We start from the raw sequence: 20,998 nt of genomic DNA on the forward strand, positions 1-20,998 counted from the left end.
TTGTACCCAGCCTGAGCTGTGGGGGTGCCAGGGGTTCTGGAGGTCCCATTGTATTCCTAAAGCTGCCATAACCCCCTGGAGGACCTTTCCTGTAAGATGAGCTCTGCTGTCTGAGTCTATGACTTCCACAATCCCTTTTATATGGATAATCCTTTCAGTGGCTGCTGAGCAATCAGAATTGCTTTTGCCCCCCTGTTAGGTGAGATGGTGTCACCAGAAGATATTGAAGCCTTCCTGCTCAGGGCATGTCAGTGCCAGGCTCTTACAAGCACACACAGCTGTGCGGGTTGAGCTGACCATGGGGGTAACCTGGGCTTTGTCTGATTCCCTTTCCTCAATAACTGCGTGTCTTGGAACTCTTTTCCCTTCTGCTGCCCTTGAAGAGCCATCCACAAAGACATTTTCTGCCTCAGGCCAGGCAATGTCTCCTGAATCTCCCCCAGGCTGGGTCTGGAGCTCTGTCACTTGAATGCAGTGCTGGGTTTCTTCCCAGCCCCTCTGGGGGCTGTTCAAACAGGAGGCTGGGTTAAACCCTTCCCCTGTCCTCAGTTCTGAATCCTCCTGTGCCACTGAACAAGTTTCACACTGTAATAACCGAGCACTGCCCATCCATTGCGAGGCTCTTTTGGTTATCAAAGCTTGAACTTGATGGCAGACTGGAACAGTTGGAGATCCTGTTGTCATCAGGTTTTGGGCCTCTGTTCCCGTTGAAGCTGTGGCTGCACAATTCTGCAGGCAATGAGGCCACTGTGGCCACTGGGTGAAGCGTTTTGGCCCAAGAATTCCTTTGGCATGGCCCTGTTGAATATTCCCCTACAATTCCAATTTCTTTTCTGAGTCTGGAAGAGCCACAGCTGAGGCATCAATATTTTTGGTTTTTCATTTTCTCAAGTTTTATTCACTTTCTCCTGTCCATACCACAGCATGGAGGCTGTCTGGGGTTAAAAAGTCCTACAATGTTCTGGCTGGAACAGAGAATCCTCAATCCAGGCTGTGTAATTCTCTATTAAATCTCACAATTGTCGCAGCTCCTTTTTGGTCCTGGGAAATGTTACTTCTGAGATATCCCAGACCCTCTCTGGGTCAGTCCACGACAAACGATCAGTCAAATTATGTCCCAAAATTTAACCTTTTTCTCTATGATTTGCACTTCTTTTTCCGATACTCAAAAGATTTTTTTGGCAGGAAATTCAGCCATTTCACAGAGGCTTTGTCTACCACTTGTTTTTGTGCTCCTCATTGGAGCCATCTGATTCCCTGACTGGCAGGATAGGAGTGCTGTAGGGAGACATCCCTGGCTCCAAAAGCCCTGCCTTTAGCAGGGACTCCATACCAGGCTGTGAGCCCTTCCTTCCCTCCCCTGGAACAGGGTGTTGCTTTTAGCCCCCACTTGTCCTGGTTGCTTCCAAGTAATTTGGAGAGGATCCAAATTAAATTTTCCCTCTGGGGCTGCCCACACCTCTGGGTTCCCTTCAGCATAGGCCTTGCCAGACATTTGACACAAAGGTACAGCAGCAATAGCCTCTGTATCACCTTTTACAATATTACAATGCCACCACCAAATTCCTTCCTAGTTAATAACAGTCACAGTAGGAAGAGAAAGAAATTAGTTTATTTCAAACCTATCCCCCACAGCTCCTAAGAGTGATTGAACAAATTATACCAGCTCAGCTTTTCCATTTATTCCCTTAATAATGAAAACATTCCTTTACAATGTTCCCCTCTTAGGTGTAAGATTCAGAGTGGATGGAGAGGCCCCTGTGTCCATCAGGAGAGGCCTCCTCTGGATGCAGACCCATCCTGGATGTTCTCCAGGGTTGCCTCTGCCAGGTGCTTGTGGCCGACGCCGTCCCCTGGGTGCTGGGGCCCCCTTGGGCCCTGGGGTTGGTCCCTCAGGGGCTGTGGGAACTCTGCCATGGCCTTTGCCTTCAGCTTGGCCTTTTGCTCATCCCTCCTTGCCTTCAGCTGCTGTGCCTTTGTGCCCAAGTGCTGCAGGGCCTTCTTGTGCCACTCCTGCAGCCCCGGTCACTGCCTGTGGGTGCTCATCCTCTGAGAGCTGCTGAGATTTCTGCAAAATCTTTCCTTTCTGCAGGGACCCAAACCGAATCGTTCACAGAAAATCCTGATCCATCCATGTGCACTCTGCATTTCCCAGATGTTGCTTTGTTTTGCTCCTTGTGCTCAGGGTCCCCTGCACAGCCCGTGTGGCAGAGCCGGTGCCTGTCCTGCCGCAGTGTCCAAAGGCGGCCCCCCCGGCGGGCAGGGCCGGCAGCTCCCCGGGGCCGGGCAGCGGCCGGGGCGTCCCGCAGCCTCCTGGGGGCCGGGGGCCACTGCCGGCCCTGCCCGGGGCTGGTGGGCTCAGGCAGCGCCCGGCGCTGAGCCCCGGCTGCCCCACAGCCCCGGCCCGGCCCCGCAGCTCCCCACAGGCCCCCAGCCCTGCTCCCGGTCCCGCACCTCTGCGCCCGCTGCTGCCGCTGCCCACCACAGAGAAACCCCTGACATCCTGACCTCCTTCATTTCCTCTCCTGGCAACTGGGAATTCAAAGTATCAGCTGGCAAATTGTCAGGATAAGACCCTGCTGAAAAACATCTCAGTCCTCTGTATTTTTCTCTTCCTCCTCTTTTCCATCATCCTTTTTCTTACCACACACATTCCTCCTGCTGCTTCTTGCCTGAACCATATTGCTGCACACTCCCCTTCACCGGATCCCTTCCCAGCACACCAACACCATCCATTCCCTGTTGTCCAAATCCCTTCTCCCCTTCCCTTATTGCCCCCCTGGATGTCCATGTCCTTAATTACCTCTGGGGGAATGTGCAAACTACCTCAGCATTCTCCCAAGGAACCCTTCAGAGACATTTTGGGATCATCATCCCTTTGGCCAGGAGCCCTCCCTGGCTTTCCCTTTTCTCCCTTCCATGGGTGCCCTGCCATGTTCACTCCCCGAAGATCCCAGGGCACTCACTGATGAGATTTTCAGTGCTCTCTCCCTGCTGACTCTTCACAGACCCCCCTGATGTGTCACTCGTCTGTCTCCTGGTCACTCCCGGGTCTCCAATCAATCCCCAGTGCTGCCGCCAGCCAAGGGAGCCGATCACCCAAAGTGGGTGAGGCACCTTCAGCTGCACTCCCTGCCCCAGGGTGTGCGGGAAAATTGACATCACCAGAGGATTCTGTCCACAAAGCAGACAGAGGAGTCCTGTAAATGGAATTTCATTCCTAAAAATGGGAGAGGCCATGGGACATTCCCCATGGGATCTCTCCAATTGTTGGAGGACACAGCCTCCTTTTCATCCTAATTCTCCTGGCCACATCTCCCTCTGCTTTCCCCACTGGCTGAAGTACTTGAGAGCTACAGACTTCCCAATCCACCTACTACATACTCCCTTAATATGCTCCCTGCTTTTATATAGCAAATGATATTCATGGCTCTGTTAAGTCTTTGTTGTTCTTCTGGAAGTTCATGAATAGAGCAGGGCCTTGGCTGAGCAGCAGTCTGTGTCATCAATTAATAACATTTTCTGAAACCGATTCCTTCTCCTGTCACTCCCTTGTGTACAGCTCCCTGGCCCTCTGAGCCTTCCCCAACTGGACTCCCCGCCTTGGCCCCATCGCCCCCGCGAGGGGAATTTGGGGAGGTGGGAGTGGGGCAGCGCCAAGGCCGGGCCCCCCCGCGCTGTCCTGGCGGGAGCGGCTGCAGTGGGGACCGAGTGCGGGCGGGAGCGGCCGAGAGCCCAGCGCTGCCCCAGCCCGACCTGCCCCAGCTCCATCCCTGCCCCTCGGCTGGGATGCTGTGGGTCTGGGGGGAAGAGGGAGCCGGCAGTGGGTGCTGGGCCTGGGGGCAGGAGGAGAAGGGAAGGAGAAGCAGGCTTGAGGAACAAAATGGTCAAACAATGCAGGTGGCAGGAGAAGGTGGGATTGTGCAGGAGAAGAAGGAATAGCAGGAGGAAGAGGAGTGTGAGGAAGAGCAGTGTGAGGAAGAGCAGAGACACAGGAGGAGGAGGAGCAGAAAGAGGAAGCAGCAGAAGGTTCCACCCCTCCCTGTATCTGCAGCCTCCCCCCAGCCCCAGGGCAGCAGGTGACTGTGGAGGGGGATCCAGGATTTTCACGGGATGCATCTTGGTGTTTCTGAGCTTTCATGGGCTAAATGTTGGTGCTTTGGTTTTATGTGGCAGCTGAATCTTTATGTTTTGGAGGAGGTTTTTGCTGACTTGTGATGTTTGGGGAGTTTTTGATCTGTATCTTGAAGTTTGTGGGATTTTGGGGCTAAATCTTGGTGTTTTGGAGGTTCTTACAGATATAAGATTCCCAATGACTTCCTGAGATGAACTGGAGCAAGGAGGAACCTCCAGTCCAAGGTGCTCTCGTCTTGTTTTTTTCCCCAAACCAGGATTTTTCATTCCCTGGGCGTGGCTGGATGGAGGAGGAGGAAAAGCCCCGGAGATGCTGCAGGAGGAGGAGCTGCAAACCCAGCCCAGGGAGCTGCGGGGAGGAAAGAGCCCCCCTGAGCCAGGAAGGCGGGCGGAGATCCAGCCAGAGCTCGGAGCTGGTGGAGAAGCCTCAGGGCAGGGAGAAGCCCCACAAGTGCTTGGAATGTGGGAAGGGATTCAGTCGGAGCGACAGCCTGATCGTGCACCAGAGGATCCACACTGGGGAACGGCCCTATGAGTGTGGGAAGTGTGGGAAGAGGTTTCACAGCAGCTCTGATGTCCTCAGACATGAGCGGATTCACACAGAGGAGAGGCCCTTCCGCTGCCCCGACTGCGGGAAGGGCTTCAAGCAAAACTCCCACCTCACCAGGCACCGGCACATCCACACCGGGGAGAGGCCCTACGAGTGTGGGAAGTGTGGGAAGGGTTTCAGACACATGTCTCACCTGATCGAGCACCAGGTGATCCACACTGGGGAATGGCCCTATGAGTGCTTGGAATGTGGGAAGAGCTTTGGGCGGAGCTCACACCTGAGAACACACCAGCGCATCCACACTGGGGAGAGGCCCTACGAGTGTGGAGAGTGTGGGAAGAGCTTCTCACAGAGCTCAAACTTGACCCAGCACCAACGGAGACATCACTAAGGGAAGCCCTGTGAGTGCCTGGAGTGAGGGAAGAGCTTGGAGTGAGGGAAGAGCTTGGAGTGAGGGAAGAGAGTGAGGGAAGAGCTTGGAGTGAGGAAAGAGAGTGAGGGAAGAGCTTGGAGTGAGGGAAGAGAGTGAGGGAAGAGCTTGGTGCGCTGCTCCAGCTCCATCCCCCATGGGAGGATCCGGGCTGGATGATCCCCAGTGACCCCCGTTGGGCAGAGCCCTGGTGCCCCCGTATGGGGAATAAAACAGAGAGTAAAGCAATGGAGCTGATAAAGGGGCCCGATATCTGAGGCCTGACTGAGCAGAAACTGTGGGAGACACAGACACAGTTTAAGTCTCCCTGGGCAAGAAGTGACCAAGCAACATGGTGTGAGACTTTGTGATAAAATAATGTTACCAGGTGATGCCATGTCATGAGGAATGTGTAACCAATGAGAAATTGTACCAAAAACAGAGCCATATATAAGCACCCTACAAGTAAATCCCTGTATAAACACCTGGTACACACAATAAAATTGGCTTTGGTCTAATCTCGGATGTCCCCGTCTCTCCCTGGTGGATATCCCTGTTGTGGGTGATCCCCGTTGGGTGGAGGGAAGGTGTTGGAGGATTTCTTTCCCTTCTCCTCGTGCTGCCGCGGTTTGGTCGGTAATAAATTCCCTCCCTGTGCCCGGGCTGGGTCTGTTGTCCCCGTGCCGCTGCTCGGGGCGGGATCTCTCCCGTTCCTTCTCTGCACTCCCGGGCCTCTCCTCAGCCAATGAGAGAATGCGGTGGACACGAGTCAGCCAATCAGAGAGAGCGGCGCTGATGACTCAGCAGTTGCCGGGCAGACCCGCAGCAGGCAGTGTTCCCCACCCGGACCCCGCCCTCCCTGCCCAGTGCCGGCCCCGCCGTGGGGTCCCCCCAAGTCCCTCCCCAGTGCCCCCATAAACTGGGCTGGGTTTAACTGGGAAGCGTTACTGGGAACACTGGGAGCAGGCGGGCAGGGGCAGAGTGACAGCAGGGCTGGGGGTACACAGGACCCCCCAAAATCAGCGTGGGGATGGAGCGGGGGATCCCGGCTGGGCCCGGGGCCACAGGGAAGCTCTGCGGCCGCCGGTGGCTCAGGAGCTCTGTGGGCAGAGAAACAGGGGTGACACCGGGCTGGGGGCCCCGGGGGGAGCACACAGACTCTGGGGGAGAGGGGACACGACCCCTGGGAACCCCCTGACCTTGCACAGGTAGAAGCCGAGCCCCAGAGCCAGGAAGACAAAGCCCAACACGAAACCCTCAGTGCCTGACAGCATCTTGCTGCAGGCGGCATCTCTGAGGGGTTCGCAGGGGTTAGGACCCCCCAAAAGCTCTCACAGGCACCCAAGCGCCTCCAAGCACCCTCCTGGTCGCTCCCAGCCCACTCAGGATCCCCTGAAACCTCCCTCTTTATCCCTTCCTCACCTCCCCTGCACCCACCAAAGCCCCTCCTGTCCCTCTCAGGATCCCACAACCCCCTTCCAGTTGCCCCCTGCTGCCCCAGGACCCCCAAACCCTCTCCCAGTCTCTTCCCAGCCCCACCAGGACTCACCCAAACGCCTCCCAGTCTCTTTCCAGCACAACCAACCTCATCCCAATCTCTGCTTTTCCATCCCCAATCTCCATCCAGCCCCTCCAGGCTCACTCTAGTCCCTCCCAGTCACACCCAGTACCCCCAAACTCCCTTCCAGTGCCCACCAGGACCCCCAGAACCTCATCCCAGCAGCTTCTTCTCTGCTGAATTCCTAGAGGAAGACCAGGCCCAGCTACTACCAGACCTTCAGAGAAAACTCCACCCTTCTAGAGATCACCACTTCAGCAGCATTTCATCTGCCACTCCAGGAGGAGCAGCCACCATTTTAACTGGACTACTACCAACACCCTGACTCCTCAGGGTGTCAGGTTTCTGCCTCCATCACTAGTTTCATTTGTACTAATTGCATTTTTTAAATTATTATTTTTATTTAGTTTTTTTCCTGGTAAAGAACTGTTATTGCCATTCCCATATCTTTGCCTGAGAGCCTTTTGTTAAATTGTGGTAATTCGGAGGGAGGGGGTTTACCTTTTCCATTTCACAGGAGGCTTTTGCCTTCCTTCACAGACTCCTGTCTTTTCAAACCTAGACATGGGCCTTGTTTTTTTTCTATCCCTTGTGTGTGTGTTGTGGGCTTGGGTCTGTCACTTGATCCCCTTGTGGGCAGGGGCGGCCCTCTTGGGCTTGTCGAGCCCCTTTGGGGTTCTGGGCTTGTGCCCGGAGGGTGGTGTGGTGGGCTGAAGGGCGCTGCTGAGGGGCTGCCAGGTGCCTATGGCACACCGCCCTGAGAGCGCCCAGTCTGGTCTGATCTCGGAAGCAAAGCTGGGTCGGGCCCTGCTGCTGCTGGGGGCAGCGAGGATGACGTCGAGGATGACGTCGAGGATGAGAACCTCTTGCTCCACCTGACCACCGGCAGGCTGAAGATGGTGGACTTTGATTCTGACATGTCCTTTAAAGCCAGGCTCCACAGGGAATTTGCAGATGGGTCCACACGCAGGGGGATGCTCCCAGATTTGGGCATTGCACAGCCTGGCTGGGAACCAAAGGTTCCCCCTTTGCTGGGGCGGATGCAGCTGATCCTTCAGTCGGCTGCCAGGCTGCTTTTGGCAGGGCTGGGGGCATGGGCTGGGGTGGGTACGAAATGGGAGTGGGCTCCTGGCCCTGCCAACAGCCCCCAGCACCCACCGTGCCCCGGGCTGGGGCTGGGCTGGGGCAGCCAGCCCGACACAAACAAACCCCCATGGTGGGAGCAGAGGTGGGACTGCAGAGCCTGTGCACGGGCTGCTTTGCTTTGCAGGCAAGGAAGGGCTTGGGCTGCTCCACTGCCCTTGTTTGCTTTGGGATCACCATGGGGGCAGTGCAGGGGAAGGGAGAAAGCCTGGGATTCCCTCACCTGTGACTTTTTTTTTTTTACTTTTTTCCTTGTTTCTCCTTTTTGTCTGTAATCTATTTTCAATAATTTGTTGTTTGTTTTTCTAGAGGAAAACCTGTTCCAGGTGGGGTCCAGTCTGGATCAGGAAGTGCTTGGGAGCAGCTGCAGCGTGGATGGGCTGTGCCCTTGGAGAAGGCTGAGGGCGTCGTTTGGGACCAGCTTTTCTTCCAGTGGTGGATGGCGTGAGGTGGGTCCTGTCTGCTGGGGATGGTGGGATCAGAGCTTTGGGGAGATGGCAGCGAGCACAGGAGAGTCCTGCTCTGGGCAGCTGCTGAGGGCTGGATGTGCTGTGGCTGGCTGCAGGCTGGGCACATGTCCTGCCCTCCTGCTCTGCTCCCAAAGACTGCAGTAATGGGCAGCTCTGGGCACAGCTCTGGGCACAGCCAGCATGGCCTGGGCACCGCAGGCAGCTTGGACATGGGGACAGGAGCCTTCAGCTGACGGGGCTTTCTGGTTTCTCTCCTTGCAGCCGGGCTCTGGGGGTGCTGAGGCTGCTCTGGGCTCTGCCAGGGCTCTGCTGGGCTCTGCCCTGGGCACAGCTGGGCTGGCTCTGCCCTCACATTGCTCTGACAGCTTTGCATCAGACAAGCCTATTCCGAGCACAGTGCCTGAGCTTTCTGCTTTGGCAGGTGAGTGAGGCTCTCCTGCAGGCCAGGAGATTGCAGCTGGGAACACACATCCAATTGGCAAGGACCAAAACTCTCCACAGCCCCAGCTGAAAGCCTGGATCTCCCCAAGATGTTTTGTCTTTTCCACTCTTCATTCCTTTTTTGGCTGGAATTGTGCAATTGCACTTTCTTCCTCCCCTAGAAGTGCCAGAAATAGACTGAACCTGGCAAGTGGGCCGTGTTCCCGAGGCAGTGCAGTCTGGAACTGATGGATGGAGAAGTGCCCTTCTGCACTTCCAAACCAGACCAAAAAGCTGTAAGAGGGATTTTCTGTCTTTAAGATACCCTTGACAGTTTCAATGGGAATGTGCAGCTCATTCACAGAGTGAGAAGGAAGGGTATCTTCTGAAGGGTTTGGGATTTAGCAGAGTTTAGATTCCCAGTCCTGCTTGGAGCTGGAACGGCACAAAGCAATTTCCTCCTCCTTCAACCACAATTTAAAATATCAATGTTGGAAACAAACAAAAAAATTGATTTAAAAAGGCTGCTGAGGTCAGCAAGATGGATCCATGCCATTAGCACATTCACAAGTAAATAACTGAGTTCTCTTTTTTAAAAGACCAGTTACCTCTAAATCCAAAGCTAGAGAAGTTTTTCACTACACACTTGGGTTTTGTATTTATCTTTCACATTTTATATAGTTTTTTATTACTTTTTATCTTTCCTTTAAATAGAAAACATGTTCTATAAAAGGAGTGTCCTTTGCTCCTGGTTCCCGTGGGGAGCAGCTCCCTCCCCGCTGGCTGAGCTGCTCAGGCAGAGCCCGGCAGCTCCTGGCCCTGCAGGGCTGAGGCTTTTCCCCGTTGCTGGGCACAGACTGATGGAGCAGCACGGCTGAACACGGGGCACACGGAGGGACCAGCAGCAGCTGCCTTTGGCCACCTGAGGCTCCAAGGCCCAAACTCTGAGCAGGCAGGGCTGGAAGAGACTCGCAGGCTCCCTGCTGGCTCTGCTGCCCCACTTGTGCCCACCTGGGAGCCCCCAGTGCCAGCAGGGACTTGAGATGGCAGTCCTGGGCTCCTGGAGGTTGTGCAAGGAACAGAGCTGGGGACTCCCTGTCCATGGAGAGCTTCCAGATGGAAACGGCTGCTGTGCCCAGGCAGATCCAAGGGCAGAGAAAGGAGGGTCTGGACCACGGGATGTGCCAGTCCCACAGTCCTGGGCAGCAGCCACCGAGCCCTGGGGGAGCAGAGGGCACAGCAAGAGGGACACAACCAGGCAAGGTCAGAGATTGGAGAGAGCCAGACCTGGGAGCAGGAGCAGCTGCTCCATTGCACCCTTGGAGAAAGCTCTTGGCTGGTTCAAAGGGCTGAAAGGCATCAAGGGCAGAGAGGAGGCCACACCAAGCAATGCTCCTGTTTTCACGGCCTCCCCTCTCCGTGTTCCAGAAGGAATTGGATGAATTGTGTTCTTCCCTCTGAGTCCTCTCGTTCAGCACGAGCAGCTGAGCACCAGGAGCTGAAGGAGCTGAAGCCTCAGGCCTCAAGAGATGGGCAAGAGGAGACTTTCTGAGCAAATGAACGCTGCTAACATGGACCTGGCTGAATGCAGCAGATGGAATCATGGAATCACAGAATTCTTTCTGTGGGGAAAGACCTCTGAGCTCATCCAGTCCAGCCGTTCAGTGTCGAGCCCAGCACTAAGCCACGTCCCTGAAGTGCCAAGGCCTGGACAACAGCCCTGAGTGAGGCCTGAAGAGCAGGCCCTGAGCCAAAGGTGGCCTCGGGATGAACCTTCCAACCAAAGGTTATCTTTGTATCTGCTCATTAATGAAATATGCATGGTCATTAGCACTGTGGTCGATGTATCCACTCATTAGTGAAACATGTTGTCCCAGATTGAAAGGCAAGATGTATTCCATTTGCCATCTCTATGGCAGTTGTGCAGAGGGCAGATTTCCTTTTCTCTTTCACAACCAATTCTCCTTCTGGGGAGACATCTGCTAATAATGAGCTATTGAATGTCACTGCACGACTGATAAGAACTATAACATCCCGCTGGGAGATGCTCTGCCCAGAGGGAGGAGCCAAGCATTTCTACCTGGATATAATCTTGAGTTTCTGGAACACCAGCATGGCTTTTTCTGCACTGGATTTCCCAGAGGAACAGCTGCCTCTTCCACTGCCTCTTCAGAGGAAGACTACACCATTTTCTACAGGATCACTGCTCCAACAGAACCACACCTGCCACTCCAGGGGGACTGCAACCACCATTCCAATTAGACTGCTACCAACACCCTGACCAAAAGGGTGTCAGGTTGTATTCTGACTCTGTCAGTGTTGTTTTGCATTACTGCATTGTTTATTATATCTTTTTCTTTTCTTCCCTAATAAAGAGCTGTAATTCCTGCTCCCGTATCTTTGCCGAAAAAGCCCCCATAATTTCAAATTTATAACAATTTGGAGGGAGGAGGTTACAGTTTCCATTTCAGGGGAGGCTCCTGCCTTCCTTAGCAGACACCTGTCTTTCCAAACCAAGACAATTGCCATGGCAACCTCTGGCATCCCATTCCCAGGGTCATGGGATCCCAGAACCACAGAAGTGGCTGAGCTGGGAGGGACCCATCAGGATCCTCGAGTCCAACTGCTGGCCCTGCACAGGACACCCCAATACTGCCAGCCTGGGCCTGGCAGTGCTGTCCAAACGCTGCAGGAGCTCAGAGAGCCCTGGAGCTGTGACCCTTCCCTGGGGAGCCTGGGCAGTGCCCCAGCAGCCTCTGGGCAAAAACCTTTCCCTGAGATCCAACCTCAGCCTGCCCCGACTCAGCTGCAGCCACTCCCTGCACTCCTGTCCCTGGGCACCAGAGTGAAGAAGTTCCCTCAGCCCCAGCCAGGGACCCGCTCCCAAGGCTGCTGCCATGGCCACCAGGGCTGGCACCAGCTGGGATGCTCGGTTTCCACAGGCCAGGGTTCAGGAATGGAATTCCCCAATTTCCTACTCTCGCTAAAACCCCGCTGGTGCTCGTTGCCCTCCCACCTTCCACTGAAGGAAAAAAATGGAAAGATCCCAGGCTGGGATAAGAACAATTTACTGGGAACAGCAATGAGATAAGGAACAAACAGGAATAGAAAAACTATTGACAACAGAAGGGATAAGAAAAACTATTTACAAGGGAAATTACATCACCATCAATTCTACCTTCCTGGCCACATGTCTCCTCCTGCCTGGAAAGGACACCCTTCTCAGAGACAGAGAGAGTCCCTTTCCTGCCCCTGGCAATGATCTGAGGTGGGAGTGAATGTAGTGACAGGGCCATGGCCAGACCCTCATGTTCTTCAATCCCACATCAGGTCATTGGCAGGGGCAGGAGAAGGTACAGGTGTCTTCCCAGCATGGGTCACAGGTAACAGGGATCACCAGGGCTCTTCCCAATGTGGGTTGTTCCATGGGGGATGAAACTGGAGCGGTGCACAAAGCTCCTCCTGCAGTTGGGGCACTCACAGGGCTTCCGTCACCGGTGGCTCCGTTGGTGTCGGGTCAAGTGAGAGCTCTGGGTGAAGCTCTTCCCACACTGGGAACACTCATAGGGCCTCTCCCCAGTGTGGATGCGCCGGTGCCTGACAAGGTGGGAGTTTTGCTTGAAGCCCTTCCCGCATTCAGGGCAGTGGAAGGGCCTCTCATCCGTGTGAATCCGCTGATGTTCAAGGAGATGGGAGCCGGTGTGAAACCTCTTCTGACACTCAGGACACTCGTAGGGCCTCTCTCCTGTGTGGATGCGTTGGTGGATGATGAGGTGGGAGCTCCATCTGAAGCCCTTCCCACACTCCCCACACTCGTAGGGCCATTCCCCGGTGTGGATCATCTGATGTCGTTTCAGATTGTTGCTCTGCCTGAAGCTCTTCCCACACTCCAAGCACTTGTAGGGCTTCTCCCCATCATGATGCTGCTCAGGGACCACCACCTCCAAGCTCTGGCTGAAGCTCTGCCCACCTTCCTGACCCAGAGTGGGCCTTTCCTCCTCAGAGCACCCTGGGCTGGGTTTGCAGCCCCTCCTTGTGTGGGATCTCCGGGGCTTTTCTTCCCTGTTGGATTCTTGCGCTGTGGAGTTGCTCAAATCGGCTTCTTCCATGAGGTTGTGCTGCAGAGATTTGTCCTCCCTGGTCTCCATCCTCAGCTCCTGCTCTGGGGTAGGAAGGACAAGGAGAGGATGGGATTTGCCTCCGTGCCACAAGGAAGGGTAAGGAGATCCCCCCAGTGCGTCCCCGTCAGCAGAGCGTCGGCAGCGGGGCTGTCCTGCAGCCGGGGGCCAGGCTGGTCCGGGAGATGGAGCAGGAGAGAGGGGGAAAGGGGCACTGACTTCCTCCTCACCTGCCTCGGTGTCCCAGGGCGCCTTCCTCTTCCTCACAGCCTTCTCCTCCATCTGGCAAAGGGCTGGCGATGGGAAATTCTGTTTTGGGAGGAAAACAAGGGATGAGCACATTCAGTATTGTCCTGGGTGGAAGGCAAACCAGGGAGAGAGTCTAAGCCAGAATCACAATTGATTAAGAAAATTAAGATCAAGGCAATGATACAGAAACACTGGCTTAACCTGAGAGAGTCAGGATATAACCTGACACCCCGATGGTCAGGGTGGTGGTAGCAGTCTGATGAAATGGTGGCTGCAGTCCGGCTGGAGTGATGAATGTGATTCTGTCAAAGCAGTGATCCTGTAGAAGGGTCTGGTCTTCCTCTGAAGGTCCAGTGGTGCTTATGGAGCTCTTGTCCTCTGGGAATCCAGTAGGCAAGGTGGTCGTGGTGTTGCAAGGGTGAGATTATATCCAGGCAGGAATGCTTGGTTCCTCCCCCTGGGCGGAGCATCCCACAATGGGATGATGTAATTTTATCAGCCCTGCAGTGACACTCAATGGCCCATTAACAGAAGATGGCCCCTGGAGAGCGTTATCAGGGCTGAGCCATGGAAGAGATAAAGAACACTGCCCCACCTGTTGATAACAGTTTATGGAGATGGTGACTGAAAACACTTTTGGTTACATCTGACATTGTAACCTGAAACAGTGAGGCAATCCCTGCTCGGGGTGGGGCATGAACACCACCCCCCTTACCCAAACTGGCTCAGGTGTAAAACCCCCACCCTGGGAAGGACACGCACACAGGGGACAATGTCACACTTGCCCCACCCCGAGGGAGATCTCTGTCCCTGTCACTCCCTTACTTTCTCTCATGTTTATCTTTCTTTCCATGTCTCTCTCTACCTCATATTTACTGTTCAATAAAATCCACCTTGGATTTGGTCTCGTTAGCACCTTAAATGGGGCAGAGGCATCTCTCTAACAATTTTATTAACCAGATTGTGACATTATTTTGGCACAGTGAGTTCAGGGCACTGCTGTCTGACCCCAAGTGCCTTTGACAACAGCATGGTTCCCTCCTCTGAGGAGGTTCTGCCTCTTCCTGGAAGAACTCTTGGAAACTTGGATGCAGCTTCCTCTGAGTGACTTTTGGAACAATTTATCAGGAAAATGGCTGTTGTGGGTAGCCAGTGTAAAGAAAATATTTTGTTTTCCTTCCCTGAAAAGTTTGTTAAAAATCACTGGAGGAAAGGAAGCAAATGATACCAGCGAGACTGACAAGGTTCATTCACCCCAAGGTGAGGATCACAAGGCTTCTAAAAGTCCTACAAGAAGCCAAGCTCAAGAAGCTAAATTGCTGAATACCTCCAGAATTCACATCTTTTGAGGGCCTTGCCAAATGTGAGAATAATTTTATCTTGCTACCTGTTACCTTTGTGACAGCTCCACAGAGCTTTCCCTTCCTTTTAATAATCTGTATTGGGCTAAATGTCCACTTTTCTTTTATTGGAACCTTCCAGCAGCTGAGCTGGAGTTGTGCTGGAACTGGGGAAATTTGAAATTGCCACAGAATTACTTCTATTGTCAGTTTATTAATGTTTGCTATTTGTGTTTTCGTCACAAGTGGCTTGTGGGAAGAGCAAATATTCCTCAAGGCATTTTTTGTAGGGTTAAGTTTGATTTCTGGCAAGTTTGTTTCATCTGGTCCCCAGGGGATGCTCGAGGGGTCTCTGTGCCTCTCGCCCTGGGGGATGCTTGAGAGGGGCTTGGATGGTTTGTCCCTTTCCTGGTCACGCCAGGCCATTCCTGAGGAGGTGTCTCTCTCCCGGTCACCCCAAGCCATTCCCCAGAGGGTCTCCGTCATTCTCACCCCTGTGCCAGGGGAGTGCTCCAGGGAGTCTCTCTCCCTCTCAGCCCAGGGGGTGCTCAGGGGTTCAAACAGGGTATTTTCCAGTGTAAATTTAACAGGGTAGAAATCCATTTGGATTTGGGTGAAATGTGCTGATTTGAAGAGATAGTAGCTTGCTAGCATAGGCAAAATATGCTGTTTAGTCTGCTAGCTCTGCTGCAGAAACGCGGATGGAACATTGATCCCCACAAATCCTGTAAGGAGTTGTAGAGACGGTGTGTTTATTGCAGTGCTGGACGCATGTGGGGATCGTTCCCCTTCAAAGGACATCCACACCTGTGTAAGAGACGGTCCCAAGTTCCCCTCATTCTTGCCTCACGTTTGCCGCAATGGCAGAGACTGAGATCCTGGAGACTCTGATTGGAGTTCCGGCTGGGCGAGGTGGATGATTATTTTTGGAGGTGCATTTGCTGTACCACCACAGACCACTGCTTCGAGCAGGGCCTGGCAAGGACCTGGCAAGGAGTGGCTTGTTCTACGTGTTTACACCTGCTTCATGATACCTGCTCAACCCAGGGATTTTCCCACCTGATGAACTTTGGGGTAACTCTGGTGATCTCCCACAGAAGACCCCTCATCTGCCTCATGACCACTGTGACGGACGGAGATTGAAGCCCCTCCCAAGGACTGAGACTGAGACCCCCACCACAGGGAGGAGGGCTGGCCTGATCAATGCCAGATGTTTCCCAGGTGTGGTTGATGGACCATGAAAACAATGGCTCTTGCTCACAGCTGATAACATGACCTGTTCCTCCTTGGTGGCTTCAATGGACTTACTCTTCATTCTACCTGTTCCCCCTCAACGATTTCAATTAGCTTTCATTGTCTTTTGCCTGTTCCCCCCATTCGACAGTGGACTATAAAAGACCCCTGAGATAACCAAGATTTTGAGATTCTCTCCAATGCAACAAGACGGATCTGCATTGTTTGGACCAGTGAGGATTTCATCTACATTGGTAGCTAGAAGCCCCTTTCCCTTCCTTTTCTATCCTTTATTTCCTTTCTGTCCCCTCTATTGCATTTGCTGTTGGCACTCTATAATAAAGGTGCATTTCTTGTGATTAAACTGATGGTCCCCTGCTGTTTTCCTTTTTGCACTTTTGGAATCAGTAAACAAGCAATCATGACATCCTGCTCCTCCAAGAGGATCATGACACTCCCTCAGAGGATTGGGATCTGCGGGCAGGGTCCCTTCGTACACCAACAGTTCCCAGATTCTGTCAGGACTTGCTTCCCTTTCCTTCTTCCCTCTGCTTCCAGCTGGGAATGTGCTGGGAAATGTCCAGCAAAGCCACCTTTGCTGCGTGCTGCAGGAGCCCACGGAGCTGCTGCACCTTGTTCCCTGCCCTGCACAGCTCCTTGGGAGGCACGGCAGGAGCAGCACCCTGGAAGCCTCGGGAATGCCCCTCTGGGATCCATGGCACACACTGCCAGAGGCTGGAATTCCAGTTCCCAGCCAGGAAATGATGTTCCTGCCCTTGATGGAAAAGCTCTTAACAAGCAGCCAGAAGCCAAATGGAGAAAGATCTTACAGTGACATTTCACTGCCAGCCTTCATAACTTCACCTGTGGTTGTTTTAGCTCACGGATTAGGAATTAAATCAGGGCAGGGTCTTTGGTGGGAGCTGCCCTGGATCAAGGGAGACACTGAGAGAGAAACAGAGCATGTAAAGAGAGGTCTGAGAGAAAGGAGGACAAAAACACAATCAGCTGAGACGGTGGCACTCTGAAAAGAGAACTGCAACTGACTGAAAAGGAATGGGATGGAAAGAAATAATTTTGTAACTTGTATTTCCCATCAAAACACAATTGCCTCCCTTTCTCACCAACCTCCTCCTGGTGTCATTCAGCCGGGATGTAAGAACGTTCTTCATTCTGAGTGGATGTTCCAGGCTGCAGCCACAAGGAAACAGGGAATGGGGATTTTCCTGCTCCTGGGGAGTTTGACATTCTCAGCCGAGGAGAGTAGAAGGCACCAGAAGGAAAGGACAGCTGGCTTCACCCTTCCTCAGGAATGAGGGGGTGGGGGGAAATCTCTCATCATGTCTGCAGCTGCTCCCACAGGGATGTGAGGGCTGATCCCAGAGCCCCAGGGGTCACATTCAGGGCAGCCCTCAGGGTATTCAGGGGCAGCATGGGACCACCTGGATCTTGGAGCACCGAGCTGCCCCTGTGTTTGGAGGTGCCTGAGGAGGGCTGGGACAATGCCAGGGACATCCTGCAGTGACATCCCTACTGTCCTGCTCTGCTTGTACTCAGTCCCAAACCTGACCCTGATCCTGGTGTCAATCTCACTCCACATTTAGACACACTCACAGTTTCGTATTTAATCTCATCCCAGTGCCAGACTTGTCTAGCCCCAGACCCAATCCCAGCCCCAGCCCTAAAGCCAATCCCACATTTTGCCTTAAGCCCAGTCAGAGCTTCAATCCAAATCTCAGCCCTAACTCGTACCCCAGCCCCAGTTCCAGCCCCTTCCTAAATCCTCAGCCCCAAACCAAATCCCAGGCTCAGCCCTTCTGGGGGTTTGGGGGTGTCTCTGCCCCTCTGACCCCGGTGATGTTTGGGTGGGGTCACACCAGGGCTGAGAGGGACAGAGACCCCCCCGGCCTCCCCAGGGATGAGAAGGTCAGAGAGCCCCCCCAGTCCTGAGCACCCTCGGCGGTGAGAGGGACACAGAGCCCCTGGTCCCCAGCCCTGCACAAGCATTCCCTGAGGCCAGAGGGATGGAGACCCCCCGAGCATCCCCCAGGGCGAGGGGACAGAGACCCCCGAGCATCTCCTGGACTGAGAGGGACAGAGACCCCCTCGAGCACCTCCTGGAACAGGGGTGAGAGGGAGGGAGACCCCCCAGACATTCCCTGGGGTGAGAACAATGGAGACTCCCTGGGGAATGGCCTGGGGTGACAGGGACAGGGACACCCCTGGGGAATGGTCTGGGGTGACAGGGACAGGGACAACCCCCCCAGGCTCCACCCAAGCATCCCCCAGAGTGAGAGGCACAGAGATCCCTCAAGCATCCCCTGAGTACTGGACAAAGCAAACTTGCCAAAAGCAATCCTTGGATATACAGAATTTGGGAGGCCAAATTCTAATTTTGGCCATGGTCCCTGGACATGAAGGCCGGTTCTTTTCCAGAGGAATGAAGGAACAGTGTGCCAGTGTTTCCTGGGAGGATAAGAGGTGACCACCAGAGGCCAACCAGAGCTGCCAGATTTTGTTGTGAAGGATACCCTTGCATATAGGAATTTTTTAGGGAGAATACCAGTTTTGGCAATGAGCATCTGAAAAGTGGGACAGTTCTTTTCCATAGGAAGGAAAGCACGCAGCCCCAGTGCTGCAGGAGCTGATGAGAGGCAGCCCTTGACATCCCAAGATCAGCCAGACCTGTCAGGTGGCCCCTGGGAGGCCAAGCCTGACAGACCTGGTCCATGCTCCCCTCATCCCATGGAGCCCCACAGTGTCCCAATGGTCCCTTGCTTCCAGGAGGCCCTGAGGTGTCACAATGCCCCCTTGGTGACACCAGGCCCTGCAGGGTCAGAATGGTCTCCATGGTTCCATCAGGCCCCACAGAGTCATAATGATCTCTGGGTCCATGAAGTCCCGTGGTGTCACCATGGCCCCTTGGTTCCATGAGGTTCTGCAGTGTCACCATGGTGTCCTTGGACCTGCATTGTCACCATGGCCCCTTGGTTCCATGAGGCTTCCCTGTGTCACCGTGGTTGCTGTCAGAGGCTGGATGAGATCGATGTCCCGAGACACCCTGGGATGCTCGGAATGCCCGTGTGGGGCCAGGGCCGGGTCAGGCCTTGGTTTGTGGTGGGACAGAGCCCCGCCCCCAGCCCTGGCCTGGCAGAGCTGTTAGTCACACAGCAGGGGTGGTGCTGATTGGCTGAGCTGTCAATCAATCACAGAGCAGCTGATGCCTACCCCGACTCTGATTGGGCAATCACCTGGCAGTCCCACCCCAGGGGCGGGCCCATGGAGGCCCAGGGGGTTAAAAGCCGGAGCATGAGGCCAGCCCATGGTCTGGATCCTGCCTTCTCCTGGGGTTCCTCTGTGGTGACGCTGGGACCTGAGCAGTTTGTGCTTCTCTGCATCTTTCTATAGATCTTCTGTCTTTCTGATATTCTCTGTTTCTCCTCTTTCTAATCCTACTTACCTGGAACTATTTTGGGTAACTTAGCATCTTAAGGGTTAAAGGTTTTTAGGTTAAATGGACTAAGTTAATGAAGTTAATGCTATGATGAGAGTTTTATGGTGAAGTGGATGTTATATTAAACCCTTTGCCAAAGTTCCTTGATTGTCTATATTTTGCCAGTTACGTTTTGTGTCATTTTTACTTTTTAGCTCGTTTTTTTGAGCATGGTGCTGGTATCACCGAGGCTCTGGGTACAGTCCCTGTGTGGACCATTCACTAAAGAACTGGATTTGATGATCCTTGTGGGTCCCTTCCTACCAAGAATGGTCTTTGCCTCTGGCTATGTTGAGATTATGTGGTTGATGTTTCTCCTGTGCACCAAACTCAAGTAAAGGAACCTTTGGTGACCCCCAGCATTTCAGTGCTCTGGGGTGTTACCGCCCTGCAGGCTCACAATGGCCTCTTATTTCCATGAGACCCCACAGTGTCACACTGGCCCCTTGGTTCCATGGCCCCAACAGTGCCACAATGATCCCCTTGGTTCCACAACTTCCCACAGTGTCACCCCGGCCCCTTGGTTCCATGAGGATCTGCAGGGTCACACAGGTTTGTGACATTTGTCCTTGCTGCCCCTCACATCCCCCTGCCCCACAAACAGCCCCGAGCCACCCGTGAGGGACAGGCCCTGCTGTGCCAGGCTGGGCTCAGGGCTTGGCCTTTCTGCTTCCCCCAGCCAGCCCAGGCCTTGCTCAGCATTGCAGTTCCCTGCTCTGAGCCTTGGGCTCCCTGCAATCCTGGCCTCAAGGATCTGCTCTCACCAGTCCCTGGGGAGCCTTTGGCAGTCCCTGCCCTCACTGGGGCCCAGGGATGCTCCAAGGGACTTGGAGTTTTGCTCCTGACTCCTTGAGCAGCTTCTTCAGCCTTCTCTCAGTGCCTGAGGGTTCTGGACTCAGTCCCAAATCCATGGTGGGGATCATCAAAATACAGAAAGCCCTCACGGGTGCTTTGTCTTCATTCAATCGTCTGCAAGTCTCCAGGGCTTGTGCAGCTGATTGGAGTCAGTTTGGAGTTCTTGTAAGGAGGAAGATTTCCAAGTGCACCTCATGACCTTTTTTTCTTCAATCAAATGTGTATTTTTTTATTTTCCAGTTCAGAGAAGAGTTGATAGAAGCATTCCCCAGGTGATCTTGATGCTGAAGGTCTCCTTAGGAGGTCTGGGCATGTAGAAGAATGAGTCCCCTGAGGGCTGACCCTGTTTGGACAAGCTGCTCCTCACCCCCAGCCTCACCATGTCTGACATCACCCACCTGGCACTGACATCCCTGTGCCCTGCAGCAGAACCTTGTCCCTGAGCTCTGCAGCTCCATGTCCCAGCCCATTGCACCGTGTCCCACCTGCTCTCCTCAGGGCTCTGCCTGCACACAGGCCCAGGAGAAGTTTTCCTCTTGGGAAGGAGAGAATGGAAAAGCCTGAGCAGGTTTCCTAAACAACAAACCCCACTCAGGAGCCACCTGCTCAGTACAGGCTGCCTGGAATGGTGTCACCTTTCTACAAGGAACAGTGTGACCAGAAATGATCTCTGGAAGCAGAATTCTCTGAGTCTCCCAGCTGAATTCTCTGTCCCACTCCTTTCCCTGGATCTCTGTTGCAGATTGAAGCTGCTGGTGCCATCCTCACCTTTAACCTCCCTCTGGAATTCAAACAGGTGTTCCCAGGTGTGTTAAGCAGGATTTGCTCAATGTTTCCATAAATCTTTTGTGTCCCCCATGGAACGAAGGGGCCATTTTGGCACTGAGGGGGTGACGTGGAAGCAAGGAGACAATTGTGACCCTGGGGTCCCATGGAACCAAGGGGCCATGGTGACACAGCAGGGCCACGTGGATCCAGTGGTCCATTGTGACACTGTGGATCCAAGGAGACCATGGAGACACCCCC

The 20,998-nt window shown here is 53.9% G+C and overlaps 1 protein-coding gene across 1 annotated transcript in view; it reads right to left on the bottom strand.

Moving 5' to 3' along the window:
• Positions 1-20,998, bottom strand: part of LOC140680874 (uncharacterized) — a 989,054-nt gene that overhangs the window by 660,319 nt on the left and 307,737 nt on the right. Inside the window, 1 exon segment of the mRNA XM_072919755.1 lies at positions 12,186-12,654. Coding sequence (XP_072775856.1) covers positions 12,186-12,654 — 469 coding nt within the window.

This window comes from Taeniopygia guttata, chromosome 30, assembly GCF_048771995.1.
Source record: "Taeniopygia guttata chromosome 30, bTaeGut7.mat, whole genome shotgun sequence".
NCBI lineage: Eukaryota > Metazoa > Chordata > Aves > Passeriformes > Estrildidae > Taeniopygia > Taeniopygia guttata.